Here is a 15,745-nt window from a genome sequence, read left to right on the forward strand (position 1 = left end):
TAACAAACAGGTTGACAGATACTCATATGCGATTTGTTTATGAAATTTAAAAAATTAAATCTCTAGGTAACAATTTTTCAATTTTGTTTACTACTTTCTACCATATACAATTTAAATAATTCATGTTTTCTACATACAAATTGCTCAAATTTTCATGAGAAACTTGTTGCAAATACTCAAAGGGGATTAATGGTGTTACGAAATTTGAAATTTTTCTTGTTTTCGTGACAGTTCCTTAATTTTTTACTAATTTTTACTATTTAAGATCTAAATAATCGAAATTTTATATATGAAAATGGGATAAAAATCACGAGAATTAAGTTCGCCAATACTAGGATAGGATTTGTGTTCTTAAATTTGACAAGTTCCATCTCCTGTAACACTTTTTCAATTCTTTTTACTATTTTTAACTATTTACATTTCAAATAATTGAACTTTCATGTACAAAAAGATCTCAAAATTTCATAACAAACATGTTGGCGGATACTCAAATTGGATTAGTTTCTGAAATTTAAAAAATTCAATCTCTAGGCAACAAATTTTCAATTGTTTTTTACTACTTTCTACTATTTACAATTTAAATAATTCATGTTTTCTACATAAATATTGCTCAAAGTTTCTTAAGAAACTTGTCGCAAATACTCAAAGGGGATTACTGGTGTTATGAAATTTGAAAAATTGATATTTTATATATAAAAATTTCAAAAAATTTACACAAGAAACAAGTTGGCCAATACCAAGGTGGGATTTGTGCTCTTAAATTTGACAAGTTCCATCTCCTGTAACACTTTTTCAATTCTCTTTACTATTTGTAACTATTTACATTTCAAATAATTGAACTTTCATGTACAAAAAGATCTCAAAATTTCATAACAAACATGTTGGCGGATACTCAAATTGGATTAGTTTCTGAAATTTAAAAAATTCAATCTCTAGGCAACAAATTTTCAATTGTTTTTTACTACTTTCTACTATTTACAATTTAAATAATTCATGTTTTCTACATAAATATTGCCCAAAGTTTCTTAAGAAACTTGTCGCAAATACTCAAAGGGGATTACTGGTGTTATGAAATTTGAAAAATTTCCTGTTTTTCTACCGTTTATTTTAATTCTTTTACTAAGTTTTACTCTTTACAATTTAAATAATTGATATTTTATATATAAAAATTGCAAAAAATTTCACAAGTAACGAGTTGGCCAATACTAGGATAGGATTTGTGTTCTGAAATTTGACAAAGTCATCTCCTGGTAACACTTTTTTAATTCTTTTTACTGTTTTTAACTATTTACAATCCAAATAATTGAACTTTTATATACAAAAAGATCTCAAAATTCCATAACAAACAGGTTGGCAGATACTCAAATGGGATTAGTTTCTGAAATTTATAAAATTCAATCTCTAGGTAACAAATTTTCAATTGTTTTTTATTACTTTCTACTATTTGCAATTTAAACAATTCATGTTTTCTACATAAAAATTACTCAAAATTTTATGAGAAACTTGTTGCAAATAGTCAAAGAGGATTATTGGGGTTTTGAAATTTGAAAATTTTCTTCTTTTTGTCACACTTTTTAAATTTTTTACTAATTTTTAGTATTTACAATTTAAATAATTGTTATTTTATAAATAAAAATCGCTAAAAATTTCACAAGTAACGAGTTGGCCAATACTAGGATAGGATTTGTGTTCTTAAATTTGACAAATTCCATCTCTTGGTAACAAGTTTTTAATTCTTTTTACTATTTTTAACTATTTACAATTCAAATAATTTACTTATATGTACAAAAAGATCTCAAATTTTCATAACAAACATGTTGGCAGATACTCAAATGGGATTAGTGTCTGAAATTTATAAAATTCAATCTCTAGGTAACAAATTTTCAATTGTTTTTTACTACTTTTTACTATTTACAATTTAAATAATTCATGTTTTCCACATAAAAATTGCTCAAAATTTCATGAGAAACTTGTCGCAAATAGCAAAGAGGATTTTTGGTGTTATGAAATTTGAAAATTTTCTTCTTTTTGTCACACTTCTTTGATTTTTTACTAATTTTTACTATATACAAATTAAATAATTGATATTTTATATAAATAATTGCAAAAAGTTTAACAAGAAACAAGTTAACCAATACTAGGATAGGATTTGTGTTCTGGAATTTGACAAATTCCATCTCCTGGTAACCCTTTTTCAAATTCTTTTTACTAATTTTAACTATTTACAATTCAAGTAATTAAAATTTTATGTACAAAAATATCTCAAAATTTCTGAACAAACAGGTTCGCGGATACTCAATCGCAATTTGTTTCGAAATTTACAAAATTCAATCTCTAGGTAACAATTTTTTAATTTTTTTTACTACTTTCTACTATTTACAATTTAAATAATTCATGTTTTCTTAAAAAAAATTGCTCAAAATTTCATACGAAACTTGTTGCAAATTGTCAAAGGGATTATTGGTGTCATGAAATTTGAAAATTTTCTTCTTTTTGTGACATTTTTTTAATTTTTGACTAATTTTTACTCTTTACAATTTAAATAACTGATATTTTATATATAAAAATTGCTAAAAATTTCACCAGTAACGAGTTGGCAATTACTAGGACAAGATTTTTGTTATTAAATTTGACAAATTCCATCTCCTGGTAACAATTTTTTAATTCTTTTTACTATTTTTAACTATTTGCAATTCAAATAATTGAACTTATATGTACAAAAAGATTTCAAATTTTCATAACAAACATGTTGGCAGATACTCAAATGAGATTAGTGTCTGAAATTTATAAAATTCAATCTCTAGGTAACAAATTTTCAATTGTTTTTTACTACTTTCTACTATTTACAATTTAAATAATTCGTGTTTTCCACATAAAAATTGCTCAAAATTTCATACGAAACTTGTTGCAAATTGTCAAAGGGATTATTGGTGTTATGAAATTTGAAAATTTTCTTCTTTTTGTCACAGTTCTTTGATTTTTTACTAATTTTTACTATATACAAATTAAATAATTGATATTTTATATAAATAATTGCAAAAAGTTTAACAAGAAACAAGTTAACCAATACTAGGATAGGATTTGTGTTCTTGAATTTCACAAATTCCATCTCCTAGTAACCCTTTTTCAAATTCTTTTTACTATTTTTAACTATTTACAATTCAAGTAATTAAAATTTTATGAACAAAAATATCTCAAAATTTCAGAACAAACACGTTCGCGGATACTCAATTGCAATTTGTTTCGAAATTTAAAAAATTCAATCTCTAGGTAACAATTTTTTAATTTTTTTTACTACTTTCTACTATTTACAATTTAAATAATTCATGTTTTCTTCATAAAAATTGCTCGAAATTTCATAAGAAACTTGTTGCAAATTGTCAAAGGGATTATGGGTGTTATGAAATTTGAAAATTTTCTTCTTTTTGTGACACTTTTTTAATTTTTTACTAATTTTTACTCTTTAAAATTCAAATAATTGATATTTTATATATAAAAATTGCAAAAAATTTCTCAAGTAACGAGTTGGTCAATACTAGAATAGGATTTGTGTTAATAAATTTGACAAATTCCATTTCCTGGTAACAATTTTTTAATTCTTTTTACTATTTTTAACTATTTACAATTCAAATAATTTACTTATATGTACAAAAAGATCTCAAATTTTCATAACAAACATGTTGGCAGATACTTAAATGGGATTAGTGTCTGAAATTTGTAAAATTCAATCTCTAGGTAACAAATTTTCAATTGTTTTTTACTACTTTCTACTATTTACAATTTAAATAATTCATGTTTTCCACATAAAAATTGCTCAAAATTTCATGAGAAACTTGTCGCAAATAGTCAAAGAGGATTTTTGGTGTTATGAAATTTGAAAATTTTCTTCTTTTTGTCACACTTCTTTAATTTTTTACTAGTTTTTACTATATACAAATTAAATAATTGATATTTTATATAAAAAAATTGCAAAAAGTTTAACAAGAAACAAGTTAACCAATACTTGGATAGGATTTGTGTTCTTGAATGTAACCAATTCCATCTCCTCGTAACACTTTTTTAATTCTTTTTACTATTTTTCACTATTTACAATTCAAATAATTAAAATTTTATTTTCAAAAATATCTTAAAATTTCATAACAAACACGTTCGCGAATATTTAAATAAAATTTGTTTGTAAATTTAAAAAATCCAGTCTCTAGGTAACTATTTTTCAATTGTTTTTTACTACTTTCTACTATTTACAATTTAAATAATTCATTTTTTCTTCATAAACATTGCTCAAAATTTCATAAGAAACTTGTTGCAAATTGTCAAAGGGATTATTGGAGTTATGAAATTTGAAAATTTTCTTCTTTTTGTGACACTTTTTAATTTTTTTACTAATTTTTACTCTTTAAAATTTAAATAATTGATATTTTATATATAAAAATTGCTAAAAATTTCACGAGTTGCTCAATACTAGGATAGGATTTGTGTTATTAAATTTGACAAATTCCATCTCCTGGTAACAATTTTTTAATTCTTTTTACTATTTTTAACTATTTACAATTCAAATAATTGAACTTATATGTACAAAAAGATCTCAAATTTTCATAACAAACATGTTGGCAGATACTCAAATGGGATTAGTGTCTGAAATTTATAAAATTCAATCCCTAGGTAACAAATTTTCCATTGTTTTTTACTACTTTCTACTATTTACAATTTAAATAATTTATGTTTTCCACATAAAAATTGCTCAAAATTTCATGAGAAACTTGTTGCAAATAGTCAAAGAGGATAATTGGTGTTATGAAATTTGAAAATTTTCTTCTTTTTGTGACACTTTTTTCATTTTTTACTAATTTTTACTCTTTCCAATTTAAATAACTGATATTTTATATATAAAAATTGCTAAAAATTTCACAAGTAACGAGTTGGCAATTACTAGGATAGGATTTTTGTTATTAAATTTGACAAATTCCATCTCCTGGTAACAATTTTTTAATTCTTTTTACTATTTTTAACTATTTACAATTCAAATAATTGAACTTATATGTACAAAAAGATCTCAAAATTTCATAACAAATAGGTTGGCAGATACTTAAATGGGATTAGTGTCTGAAATTTATAAAATTCAATCTCTAGGTAACAAATTTTCAATTGTTTTTTACTACATTCTACTGTTTATAATTTAAATAATTCATGTTTTCTACATAAAGTTTGCTCAAAATTTCATGATAAACTTGTTGCAAATAGTCAAAGAGGATTATTGGTGTTATGAAATTTGAAAATTTTCTTCTTTTTGTCACACTTCTTTAATTTTTTACTAATTTTTACTATATACAAATTAAATAATTGATATTTTATATAAAAAGATTGCAAAAAGTTTAACAAGAAACAAGTCAACCAATACCAGGATAGGATTTGTGTTCTTGAATGTAACCAATTCCATCTCCTCGTAACACTTTTTTAATTCTTTTTACTATTTTTAACTATTTACAATTCAAATAATTAAAATTTTATTTTCAAAAATATGTCAAAATTTCATAACAAACTGGTTCGCGAATACTCAAATGAAATTTGTTTCTAAATTTAAAAAATTCAATCTCTAGGTAACAATTTTTCAATTGTTTTTTACTATTTTCTGCTATTTACAATTTAAATAGTTCATGTTTTCTTTATAAAAATTGCTCAAAATTTCATACGAAACTTGTTGCAAATTGTCAAAGGGATTATTGGTGTCATGAAATTTGAAAATTTTCTTCTTTTTGTGACACTTTTTTCATTTTTTACTAATTTTTACTCTTTCCAATTTAAATAACTGATATTTTTTATATATAAAAATTGCTAAAAATTTCACAAGTAACGAGTTGGCAATTACTAGGATAGGATTTTTGTTATTAAATTTGACAAATTCCATCTCCTGGTAACAACTTTTTAATTCTTTTTACTATTTTTAACTATTTACAATTCAAATAATTGAACTTATATGTACAAAAAGATCTCAAATTTTCATAACAAACATGTTGGCAGATACTCAAATGGGATTAGTGTCTGAAATTTATAAAATTCAATCTCTAGGTAACAAATTTTCAATTGTTTTTTACTACTTTCTACTATTTACAATTTAAATAATTCATGTTTTCCACATAAAAATTGCTCAAAATTTCATGAGAAACTATTTGCAAATAGTCAAAGAGGATTATTGGTGTTATGAAATTTGAAAATTTTCTTCTTTTTGTCACACTTCTTTGATTTTTTACTAATTTTTACTATATACAAATTAAATAATTCATATTTTATATAAAAAAATTACAAAAAGTTTAACAAGAAACAAGTCAACCAATACTAGGAAAGGATTTGTGTTCTTGAATTTGATAAATTCCATCACCTGGTAACCCTTTTTTTAATTCTTTTTACTATTTTTAACTATTTACAATTCAAGTAATTAAAATTTTATGTACAAAAATATCTCAAAATTTCATAACAAACAGGTTCGCGGATACTCAAATGGAATTTGTTTCTAAATTTAAAAAATTCAATCTCGAGGTAACAATTTTTCAATTGTTTTTTACAACTTTCTACTATTTACCATTTAAATAAATCATGTTTTTTTTCATAAAAATTGCTCAAAATGTCAGAAGAAACTTGTTGCAAATTGTCAAAGGCATTATTGGTGTTATGAAATTTGAAAATTTTCTTCTTTTTGTGACATTTTTTTTTAACTTTTTAATAATTTTTACTCTTTACAATTTAAATAATTGATATTTTATATATAAAAATTGCAAAAGATTTCACAAGTAACGAGTTGGCCAATACTAGGATAGGATTTGTGTTCTTAAATTTAACAAATTCCATCTCCTCGTAACACTTTTTTAATTCTTTTTACTATTTTTAACTATTTACAATTCAAATAATTAAAATTTTATTTTCAAAAATATGTCAAAATTTCATAACAAACTGGTTCGCGAATACTCAAATGAAATTTGTTTCTAAATTTAAAAAATTCAATCTCTAGGTAACAATTTTTCAATTGTTTTTTACTATTTTCTGCTATTTACAATTTAAATAGTTCATGTTTTCTTTATAAAAATTGCTCAAAATTTCATACGAAACTTGTTGCAAATTGTCAAAGGGATTATTGGTGTCATGAAATTTGAAAATTTTCTTCTTTTTGTGACACTTTTTTCATTTTTTACTAATTTTTACTCTTTCCAATTTAAATAACTGATATTTTTTATATATAAAAATTGCTAAAAATTTCACAAGTAACGAGTTGGCAATTACTAGGATAGGATTTTTGTTATTAAATTTGACAAATTCCATCTCCTGGTAACAACTTTTTAATTCTTTTTACTATTTTTAACTATTTACAATTCAAATAATTGAACTTATATGTACAAAAAGATCTCAAATTTTCATAACAAACATGTTGGCAGATACTCAAATGGGATTAGTGTCTGAAATTTATAAAATTCAATCTCTAGGTAACAAATTTTCAATTGTTTTTTACTACTTTCTACTATTTACAATTTAAATAATTCATGTTTTCCACATAAAAATTGCTCAAAATTTCATGAGAAACTATTTGCAAATAGTCAAAGAGGATTATTGGTGTTATGAAATTTGAAAATTTTCTTCTTTTTGTCACACTTCTTTGATTTTTTACTAATTTTTACTATATACAAATTAAATAATTCATATTTTATATAAAAAAATTACAAAAAGTTTAACAAGAAACAAGTCAACCAATACTAGGAAAGGATTTGTGTTCTTGAATTTGATAAATTCCATCACCTGGTAACCCTTTTTTTAATTCTTTTTACTATTTTTAACTATTTACAATTCAAGTAATTAAAATTTTATGTACAAAAATATCTCAAAATTTCATAACAAACAGGTTCGCGGATACTCAAATGGAATTTGTTTCTAAATTTAAAAAATTCAATCTCGAGGTAACAATTTTTCAATTGTTTTTTACAACTTTCTACTATTTACCATTTAAATAAATCATGTTTTTTTTCATAAAAATTGCTCAAAATGTCAGAAGAAACTTGTTGCAAATTGTCAAAGGCATTATTGGTGTTATGAAATTTGAAAATTTTCTTCTTTTTGTGACATTTTTTTTTAACTTTTTAATAATTTTTACTCTTTACAATTTAAATAATTGATATTTTATATATAAAAATTGCAAAAGATTTCACAAGTAACGAGTTGGCCAATACTAGGATAGGATTTGTGTTCTTAAATTTAACAAATTCCATCTCCTAGTAACAATTTTTTAATTCTTTTTACTTTTTTTAACTATTTACAATTCAAATAATTGAACTTTTATGTACAAAAAGATCTCAAAATTTCATAACAAACAAGTTGGCAGATACTCAAATGGGATTAGTTTCTGAAATTTATAAAATTCAATCTCTAGGTAACAAATTTTCAATGGTTTTTTACTACTTGCTAATATTTACAATTTAAATAATTCATGTTTTCTACATAAAATTTGCTCAAAATTTCTTGAGAAACTTGTTGCAAATAGTCAAAGAGGATTATTGGTGTTATGAAATTTGAAAATTTTCTTCTTTTTGTCACACTTCTTTAATTTTTTACTAATTTTTACTATATACAAATTAAATAATTGATATTTTATATAAAAAAATTGCAAAAAGTTTAACAAGAAACAAGTTAACCAATACTAGGATAGGATTTGTGTTCTTGAATTTGACAAATTCCATCACCTGGTAACCCTTTTTTAATTCTTTTTACTATTTCTAACTATTTACAATTCAAGTAATTAAAATTTTATGTACAAAAATAGCTCAAAATTTCATAAAAAACAGGTTCGCGGATACTCAAAAAATTTGTTTCTAAATTTAAAAAATTCAATCTCAAGGTAACAATTTTTCAATTGTTTTTTACTACTTTCTACTATTTACGATATAAATAAATCATGTCTTTTTCATAAAAATTGCTCAAAATTTCAAAAGAAACTTGTTGCAAATTGTCAAAGGGATTATTGGTGCTATGAAATTTGAAAATTTTCTTCTTTTTGTGACACTTTTTTAATTTTTTACTAATTTTTACTCTTTACAATTTAAATAATTGATATTTTATATATAAAAATTGCAAAAAATTTCACAAGTAACGAGTTGGCCAATACTAGCATAGGATTTGTGCTCTTAAATTTGACAAATTCCATCTCTTGGTATCAATTTTTAAATTCTTTTTACTATTTTTAACTATTTGCAATTCAAATAATTGAACTGATATGTACAAAAAGATTTAAAAATTTCATAACAAACAGATTGACAGATACTCAAATGGGATTAGTTTCTGAAATTTATAAAATTCAATCTCTAGGTAACAAATTTTCAATGGTTTTTTACTACTTGCTAATATTTACAATTTAAATAATTCATTTTTTCTACATAAAATTTGCTCAAAATTTCATGAGAAACTTGTTGCAAATAGTCAAAGAGGATTATTGGTGTTATGAAATTTGAAAATTTTCTTCTTTTTGTCACACTTCTTTAATTTTTTACTAATTTTTACTATATACAAATTAAATAATTGATATTTTATATAAATAATTGCAAAAAGTTTAACAAGAAACAAGTTAACCAACACTAGGATAGGATTTGTGTTCTTGAATTTGACAAATTCCATCACTTGGTAACCCTTTTTTAATTCTTTTTACTATTTCTAACTATTTACAATTCAAGTAATTAAAATTTTATGTACAAAAATATCTCAAAATTTCATAAAAAACAGGTTCGCGGATACTCAAACAATTTGTTTCTAAATTTAAAAAACTCAATCTCAAGGTAACAATTTTTCAATTGTTGTTTACTACTTTCTACTATTTACGATATAAATAAATCATGTCTTTTTTCATAAAAATTGCTCAAAATTTCAGAAGAAACTTGTTGCAAATTGCAAAGGGATTATTGGTGCTATGAAATTTGAAAATTTTCTTCTTTTTGTGACACTTTTTTAATTTTTTACTAATTTTTACTCTTTACAATTTAAATAATTGATATTTTATATATAAAAATTGCAAAAAATTTCACAAGTAACGGGTTGGCCAATACTAGCATAGGATTTGTGCTCTTAAATTTGACAAATTCCATCTCTTGGTATCAATTTTTTAATTCTTTTTACTATTTTTAACTATTTGCAATTCAAATAATTGAACTGATATGTACAAAAAGATTTAAAAATTTCATAACAAACAGGTTGGCAGATACTCAAATGGGATTAGTTTCTGAAATTTATAAAATTCAATCTATAGGTAACAAATTTTTCAATTGTTTTTTACTACTTTCTATTATTTAGAATTTAAATAAATCATGTTTTTTTCATAAAAATTGCTCAAAATTTCAGAAGAAAATTGTTCAAATTTTCAAAGGGATTATTGGTGTGATGAAATTTGAAAATTTTCTTCTTTTTGTCACACTTCTTTAATTTTTTACTAATTCTTACTACATACAAATTAAATAATTCATATTTTATATAAAAAAATTGCAAAAAGTTTAACAAGAAACAAGTTAACCAATACTAGGATAGGATTTGTGTTCTTGAATTTGACAAATTCCATCACCACCTGGTAACCCTTTTTTAATTCTTTTTACTATTTCTAACTATTTACACACTTGTGTATTTTAGAGCTTTTACAACGCTGTATATGCCTCGGTTCATGCGGACCCGCTGCATAAAAGCACGCGGTGGCAGTTTTGTAATTAAATTGAACTTTTATGCCTCGGTTGTCATAATAACCGAGGCATATAGAGCTAAAAAAATTTGACTCAGCGCGTTGACCACTAATTTAATTTATTTATTTTTTCACTGATGCAATATGCCTCGGTTCTCTCTTAACCGAGGCAGTAGAGACACCTAATTATTTTGACCACTGCGTTGACCCCTAATTTGAATTTTTTATTTTTTTTTACTGAAGGAATATGCCTCGGTTCTGTAATAACCGAGGCAGTAGTGGTAGTATATGCCTCGGTTCAGAGCCTACCCGAGGCAGTAAGTGTATAATATGCCTCGGTTTCGAATAACCGAGGCAGTATCCCTTCGTAGGGTTAAAAAACCCCAATTCCTTCGTTGTTCTGCGATTTCATCTTCTCCGTTGTTCTGCGAGTTCGTTTTCTCCGGCCAACCTTCAGTTCTCCGACGACCAGCACCACTGTCACGCACAGCTCCCATCGTCCGGCGCACCTCCGATGCACCAGCGCAGCTCTGCGCCACCGTCCCGACGCTCCAGCGCCGCGGCTTCTTCTTCTTCGACCAACCACCACCGCACTGCTCCGCCCTTCTCAGAGCTGCGCTACCGTCCCACACACATCCGACGTAGAGCTCCCACCATCCCGCACACCTCCGACGTTCCAGGGCATCGTTTGGTCGCAGCACCGCACCGCCGCGGCTTCTTCTTCTTCTTCGACCAACCACCACCGTCGCTGCACCTTTGAGGAGTCGTGCACTGCCACCGGAGCCGCAGCGTGTTTGTTCTTCGAGCAACCATCACCAACGGCTACTGCAATTCTGTTCAGTCTGCCTCCACCGCCACTGCACGCAGCTCGAGGAGGTTCTTCCGGTGCCGTTGCCATTGCCTCCATTCAATCCACCGCTCCTTGGTATGTTTATTTTTACGATTTGGATTATTTTTGGATCCGCTGGATTTAATTTTTTTGGATTGCTTGTATGTTTTTATATTTTCAATCTTGAATTTGAGATTATTAAAAATATGGAAGAAATTTTGGATTGTTTGTACTAGAAGATAATTTGGATTCTAGGAGTTAGTATGTATCAATTTCATGAGAATTTATTTTAAACTTTTGACAGTGTTGACGTAGTATCCCTGTTGTCCGACTGTGGGTACAATTGATTCTCCTCCGTTGCTACTCACGTCTCACACTCTAGGTTCTTAATTTTATTATGAGCTTATAATTGTTTAGTATATTGTTTATTTTGTATGTTTTTTATTTATATTTTAAAGTAAATCAATTTATTTTGTTTGATCTCAAATTGTCGTTGCATGGAGTTAGCCATAGTTTCCCGTTTGAGATTGAATACGAAAATTATTTACTTGTCTCCAAGTATTTTTTTTAAAGAATGTGTATTTTTTTTAAAAGGAGACAATACTAATAATTTAAATGTATTCAATCTTGAATTGTCCGGTTGGACAGTTTAAGAAGATTAATCACTTCTTAATAGTTTATTAGTGCATGTCTATTTTAATATACATATCTCAATATTCATGAATATTTGTCAATTGTGTTTTGTATTGATCTTTGGGTGCATATTTGACTGTGGTTAATAATCACTTTCATTTCGTGTAACCTGAAGACCAATGCGAAATGCTGGCGAAATTTCGTGAAATTTAAGATATGTGTTTTAAAATTAATATGTACCAATAAACTAGAAGAAGTGAATCTTCTTGAATGGGATAGGGTCACACCTTAAATACAAAAGCGAGGTGATCATTCATTTAAAGATTACTGAAATTGTTCACACAATTTCAGTATATAAACGTATGGATCGAGACTGGATTTACTTGCCACGCATCAGTGTTGAGTATGAGAAAGGAGTAGAAGAATTTATACAATTTGCGCAACGTTATGGAGGTAGAAGTGATGATGAAGTGAAGTTTAGATGTCCTTGTGTGAATTGTTTGAATGCGAGAAAGTTGAATGCAACTGCAATTAGGGAACATCTTATTTGCGATGGTTTCCTTCCAAGTTATACAATATGGACATGGCATGGCGAATTAATAGACTTTCCAACTGTCTCCCGAACTGAAAATTTTGTGGATTCCATCGTGGAAGATCAACATGAAGAAGACAAATTAGAGGACATGATTCGTGATGTTGGCGCTGAAGATTTTGCCCAAGCGCACGTGTATGAGACAATCTCTACTGATTCAGAGACTCCGTTGTATGTTGGTTCAACTAAGTTTACAAGGTTGTCAGCGGTGTTAAGATTGATGAATTTGAAGGCGACTAATGGGTGGACCGATAAGAGTTTCACAGAATTATTAGTGTTGTTGAATGAAATGCTTCCAGATGGAAATACACTACCCACTCGCAACTATGATGCCAAAAAAATTCTTTGTCCGATGGGTATGGAGTATAAACGGATACATGCATGTCCTAATGATTGCATACTCTATAGGAAAGAATTTGAAGGATTGAAAAAGTGTCCGAAGTGTGGCTTATCACGGTACAAGGAGAAAATCAACAATGAAGATAAAGGTGAGTTAGAAAAGGATGGACCCGCTTTGAAAGTAGTCTGGTACCTTCCAATCGTACCTAGACTTAAGCGTTTGTTTGCGAATCCAAAAGACGCTAAAAACCTTCGATGGCATGCAGATGAGAGAAGATGTGACGGCCTGCTTCGTCATCCAGCTGATTCAATGCAATGGAAAAATATTGATCACGAGTTCCCCCAATTTGGTGAAGAATGTAGAAATATTCGCTTTGGTTTAGCTACTGATGGAATGAATCCATTTGGTAATTTAAGTACCAACCACAGCTGCTGGCCCGTTATATTATTTATTTACAACTTGTCTCCTGGACTTTGCATGAAGAGAAAGTACATGATGTTGTCTATGATGATATCCGGTCCAAGACAGCCTGGAAATGACATAGATGTTTATCTCAGTCCACTAGTTGAAGACTTGAAGATGTTGTGGGAGGATGGGGTTGAAACATTTGATGCTTTTACTTCTAAGACTTTCATGATGCGTGCAATGTTATTTTGCACAATTAATGATTTTCCAGCTTACGGTAATTTGTCAGGATATAGTGTCAAGGGTCATAAAGCATGTCCTATATGTGAAGAAAACACTGCAGCTCATCAATTGAAATACGAAAGGAAAACAGTATATATGCGCCATCGAAGATTTTTGCAATCGAATCATCCTTATCGAAGGTTAAAAAAATCATTTAATGGACATCAAGAGAATGATGATGCACCAATTCCATTGAATGGCTTTCAAATTCATGAAAAAGTTAATAAAATACATCATGTATTTGGGAAAACCTCTAAGAAATCATCTACAACGAGCCCTTGGAAGAAAAAATCAATATTTTTTGATCTTCCATATTGGTCGAAGTTAGAGGTTAGACACTGCATAGATGTAATGCATGTGGAGAAGAATGTGTGTGATAGCTTGATTGGTACACTACTTAACATTCAAGGAAAGACAAAAGATGGAGTAAATGCTCGGTTGGATATGCTTGAAATGAATATTCGCAAAGACTTGGCACCAAGGGAGGCTGGTAAGCGTACTTATTTGCCTCCCACATGTTACACCATGTCTAGACAAGAAAAGATAAGTTTTTGCCTTTGTCTTAAAAGTGTCAAGGTACCACAAGGATACTCTTCAAATATTAAGAGTTTAGTGTCAATGCAGGATTTGAAGCTTGTTGGCCTGAAGTCTCATGATTGTCACGTCTTAATGCAACAATTATTACCGGTGGCTATTCGTGGAATTTTGCCAAAAAATGTTCGACAAGCTATAACTCGTTTGTGTTCATTTTTCTCTTCAATTTGTAGTAAAGTCATCGATCCTTTGAAGTTAGATGACCTTCAAAGTGAGATTGTTATCATCTTGTGTCAGCTGGAGATGTTTTTCCCTCCATCCTTTTTTGATGTTATGGTACATTTGCTTGTTCATTTGGTAAGAGAAATCAAGTTCTGTGGGCCAGTATACTTAAGATGGATGTATCCTATTGAACGCTATATGAAGATTTTGAAAGGGTACGTGAAAAATCAATATCGTCCAGAAGCTTCAATGATTGAAAGGTATATAGCAGAAGAAAGTATTGAGTTTTGTTTAGATTACATGACAAAAGCAAATCCGATAGGAGTTCCTCCTAGATCATGGTTGAACAGGTGTTCTATAAGTAACAACATCCGAGGTGTGAATGTGGTAACCAAATCTCGCGCAGAACTATTGCAAGCACATCTATACATATTGAACAACACTGATGAGGTGATCCTTTACTTATCTGCACACAAAGCCATTGTAAAGAAACAACATCCAAGACAATCAGAGAAATGGCAGTTGATGGAGCATAACAAAACGTTCATGCCTTGGTTTAAATCTGAGGTTTTGAAAGATTCACAATCTTCTGAGACTTTGATGTGGCTAGCAAATGGATTGAAATTTGATGTCGTAACTTCTACAGGTTATGAAATTAATAATTGCACATTCTACACAAAGTCTTTGGATGATAAAAGCGCAGTACAAAATAGTGGAGTGAGTCTTGAAGCTGAGTCGCTGCAATTTTCCACATCCAAAGATCAAAATCCAGTAATTGGGTCAATGACGTACTATGGTGTAATAGAAGAGATATGGGAGGTTGACTATACTGTGTTCACTATTCCACTCTTCAAATGTAAGTGGATTGATAATAAGAGTGGTGTCAAAATTGATGAATCGGGTATGACTCTAGTTGATTTTCGAAAGGTGGGTTATCGAGACGAGCCTTTTATCATGGCACATCAACCATCTCAAGTTTTTTATGTAAAAGATCCTGCAACTGAACATTGGTTTGTTGCTCTTCATGGCAAGAAACAAATTGATGTTAATGAAGAGAATTTGAGTAACCTTCATATTGCTGACACTCATCCATTTAAAACAGCGATAAATTTTGATGAGGCCCCAGTACTTGACGATGTACAAGCAATTCGGGAAGATCACGATGAGGGAATATACATATGACCAATCCATAACTTTATGTATGAATCTGAATTG

At 28.1% G+C, this 15,745-nt stretch overlaps 1 protein-coding gene across 1 annotated transcript; it reads left to right on the forward strand.

Moving 5' to 3' along the window:
* The first annotated feature begins 12,517 nt into the window (after nt 1-12,517).
* Nucleotides 12,518-15,712, forward strand: LOC146882330 (uncharacterized). The gene has a single exon (XM_085667731.1). It carries the CDS (start codon nt 12,518-12,520, stop codon nt 15,710-15,712), a length of 3,195 nt encoding a protein of 1,064 aa, XP_085523857.1.
* The last annotated feature ends 33 nt before the right edge of the window (nt 15,713-15,745 follow it).

The sequence above is a fragment of the Vigna unguiculata genome, chromosome 10, assembly GCF_037176805.1.
Source record: "Vigna unguiculata cultivar grain cowpea cultivar isolate G323 ecotype 2 chromosome 10, ASM3717680v1, whole genome shotgun sequence".
Lineage (NCBI taxonomy): Eukaryota > Viridiplantae > Streptophyta > Magnoliopsida > Fabales > Fabaceae > Vigna > Vigna unguiculata.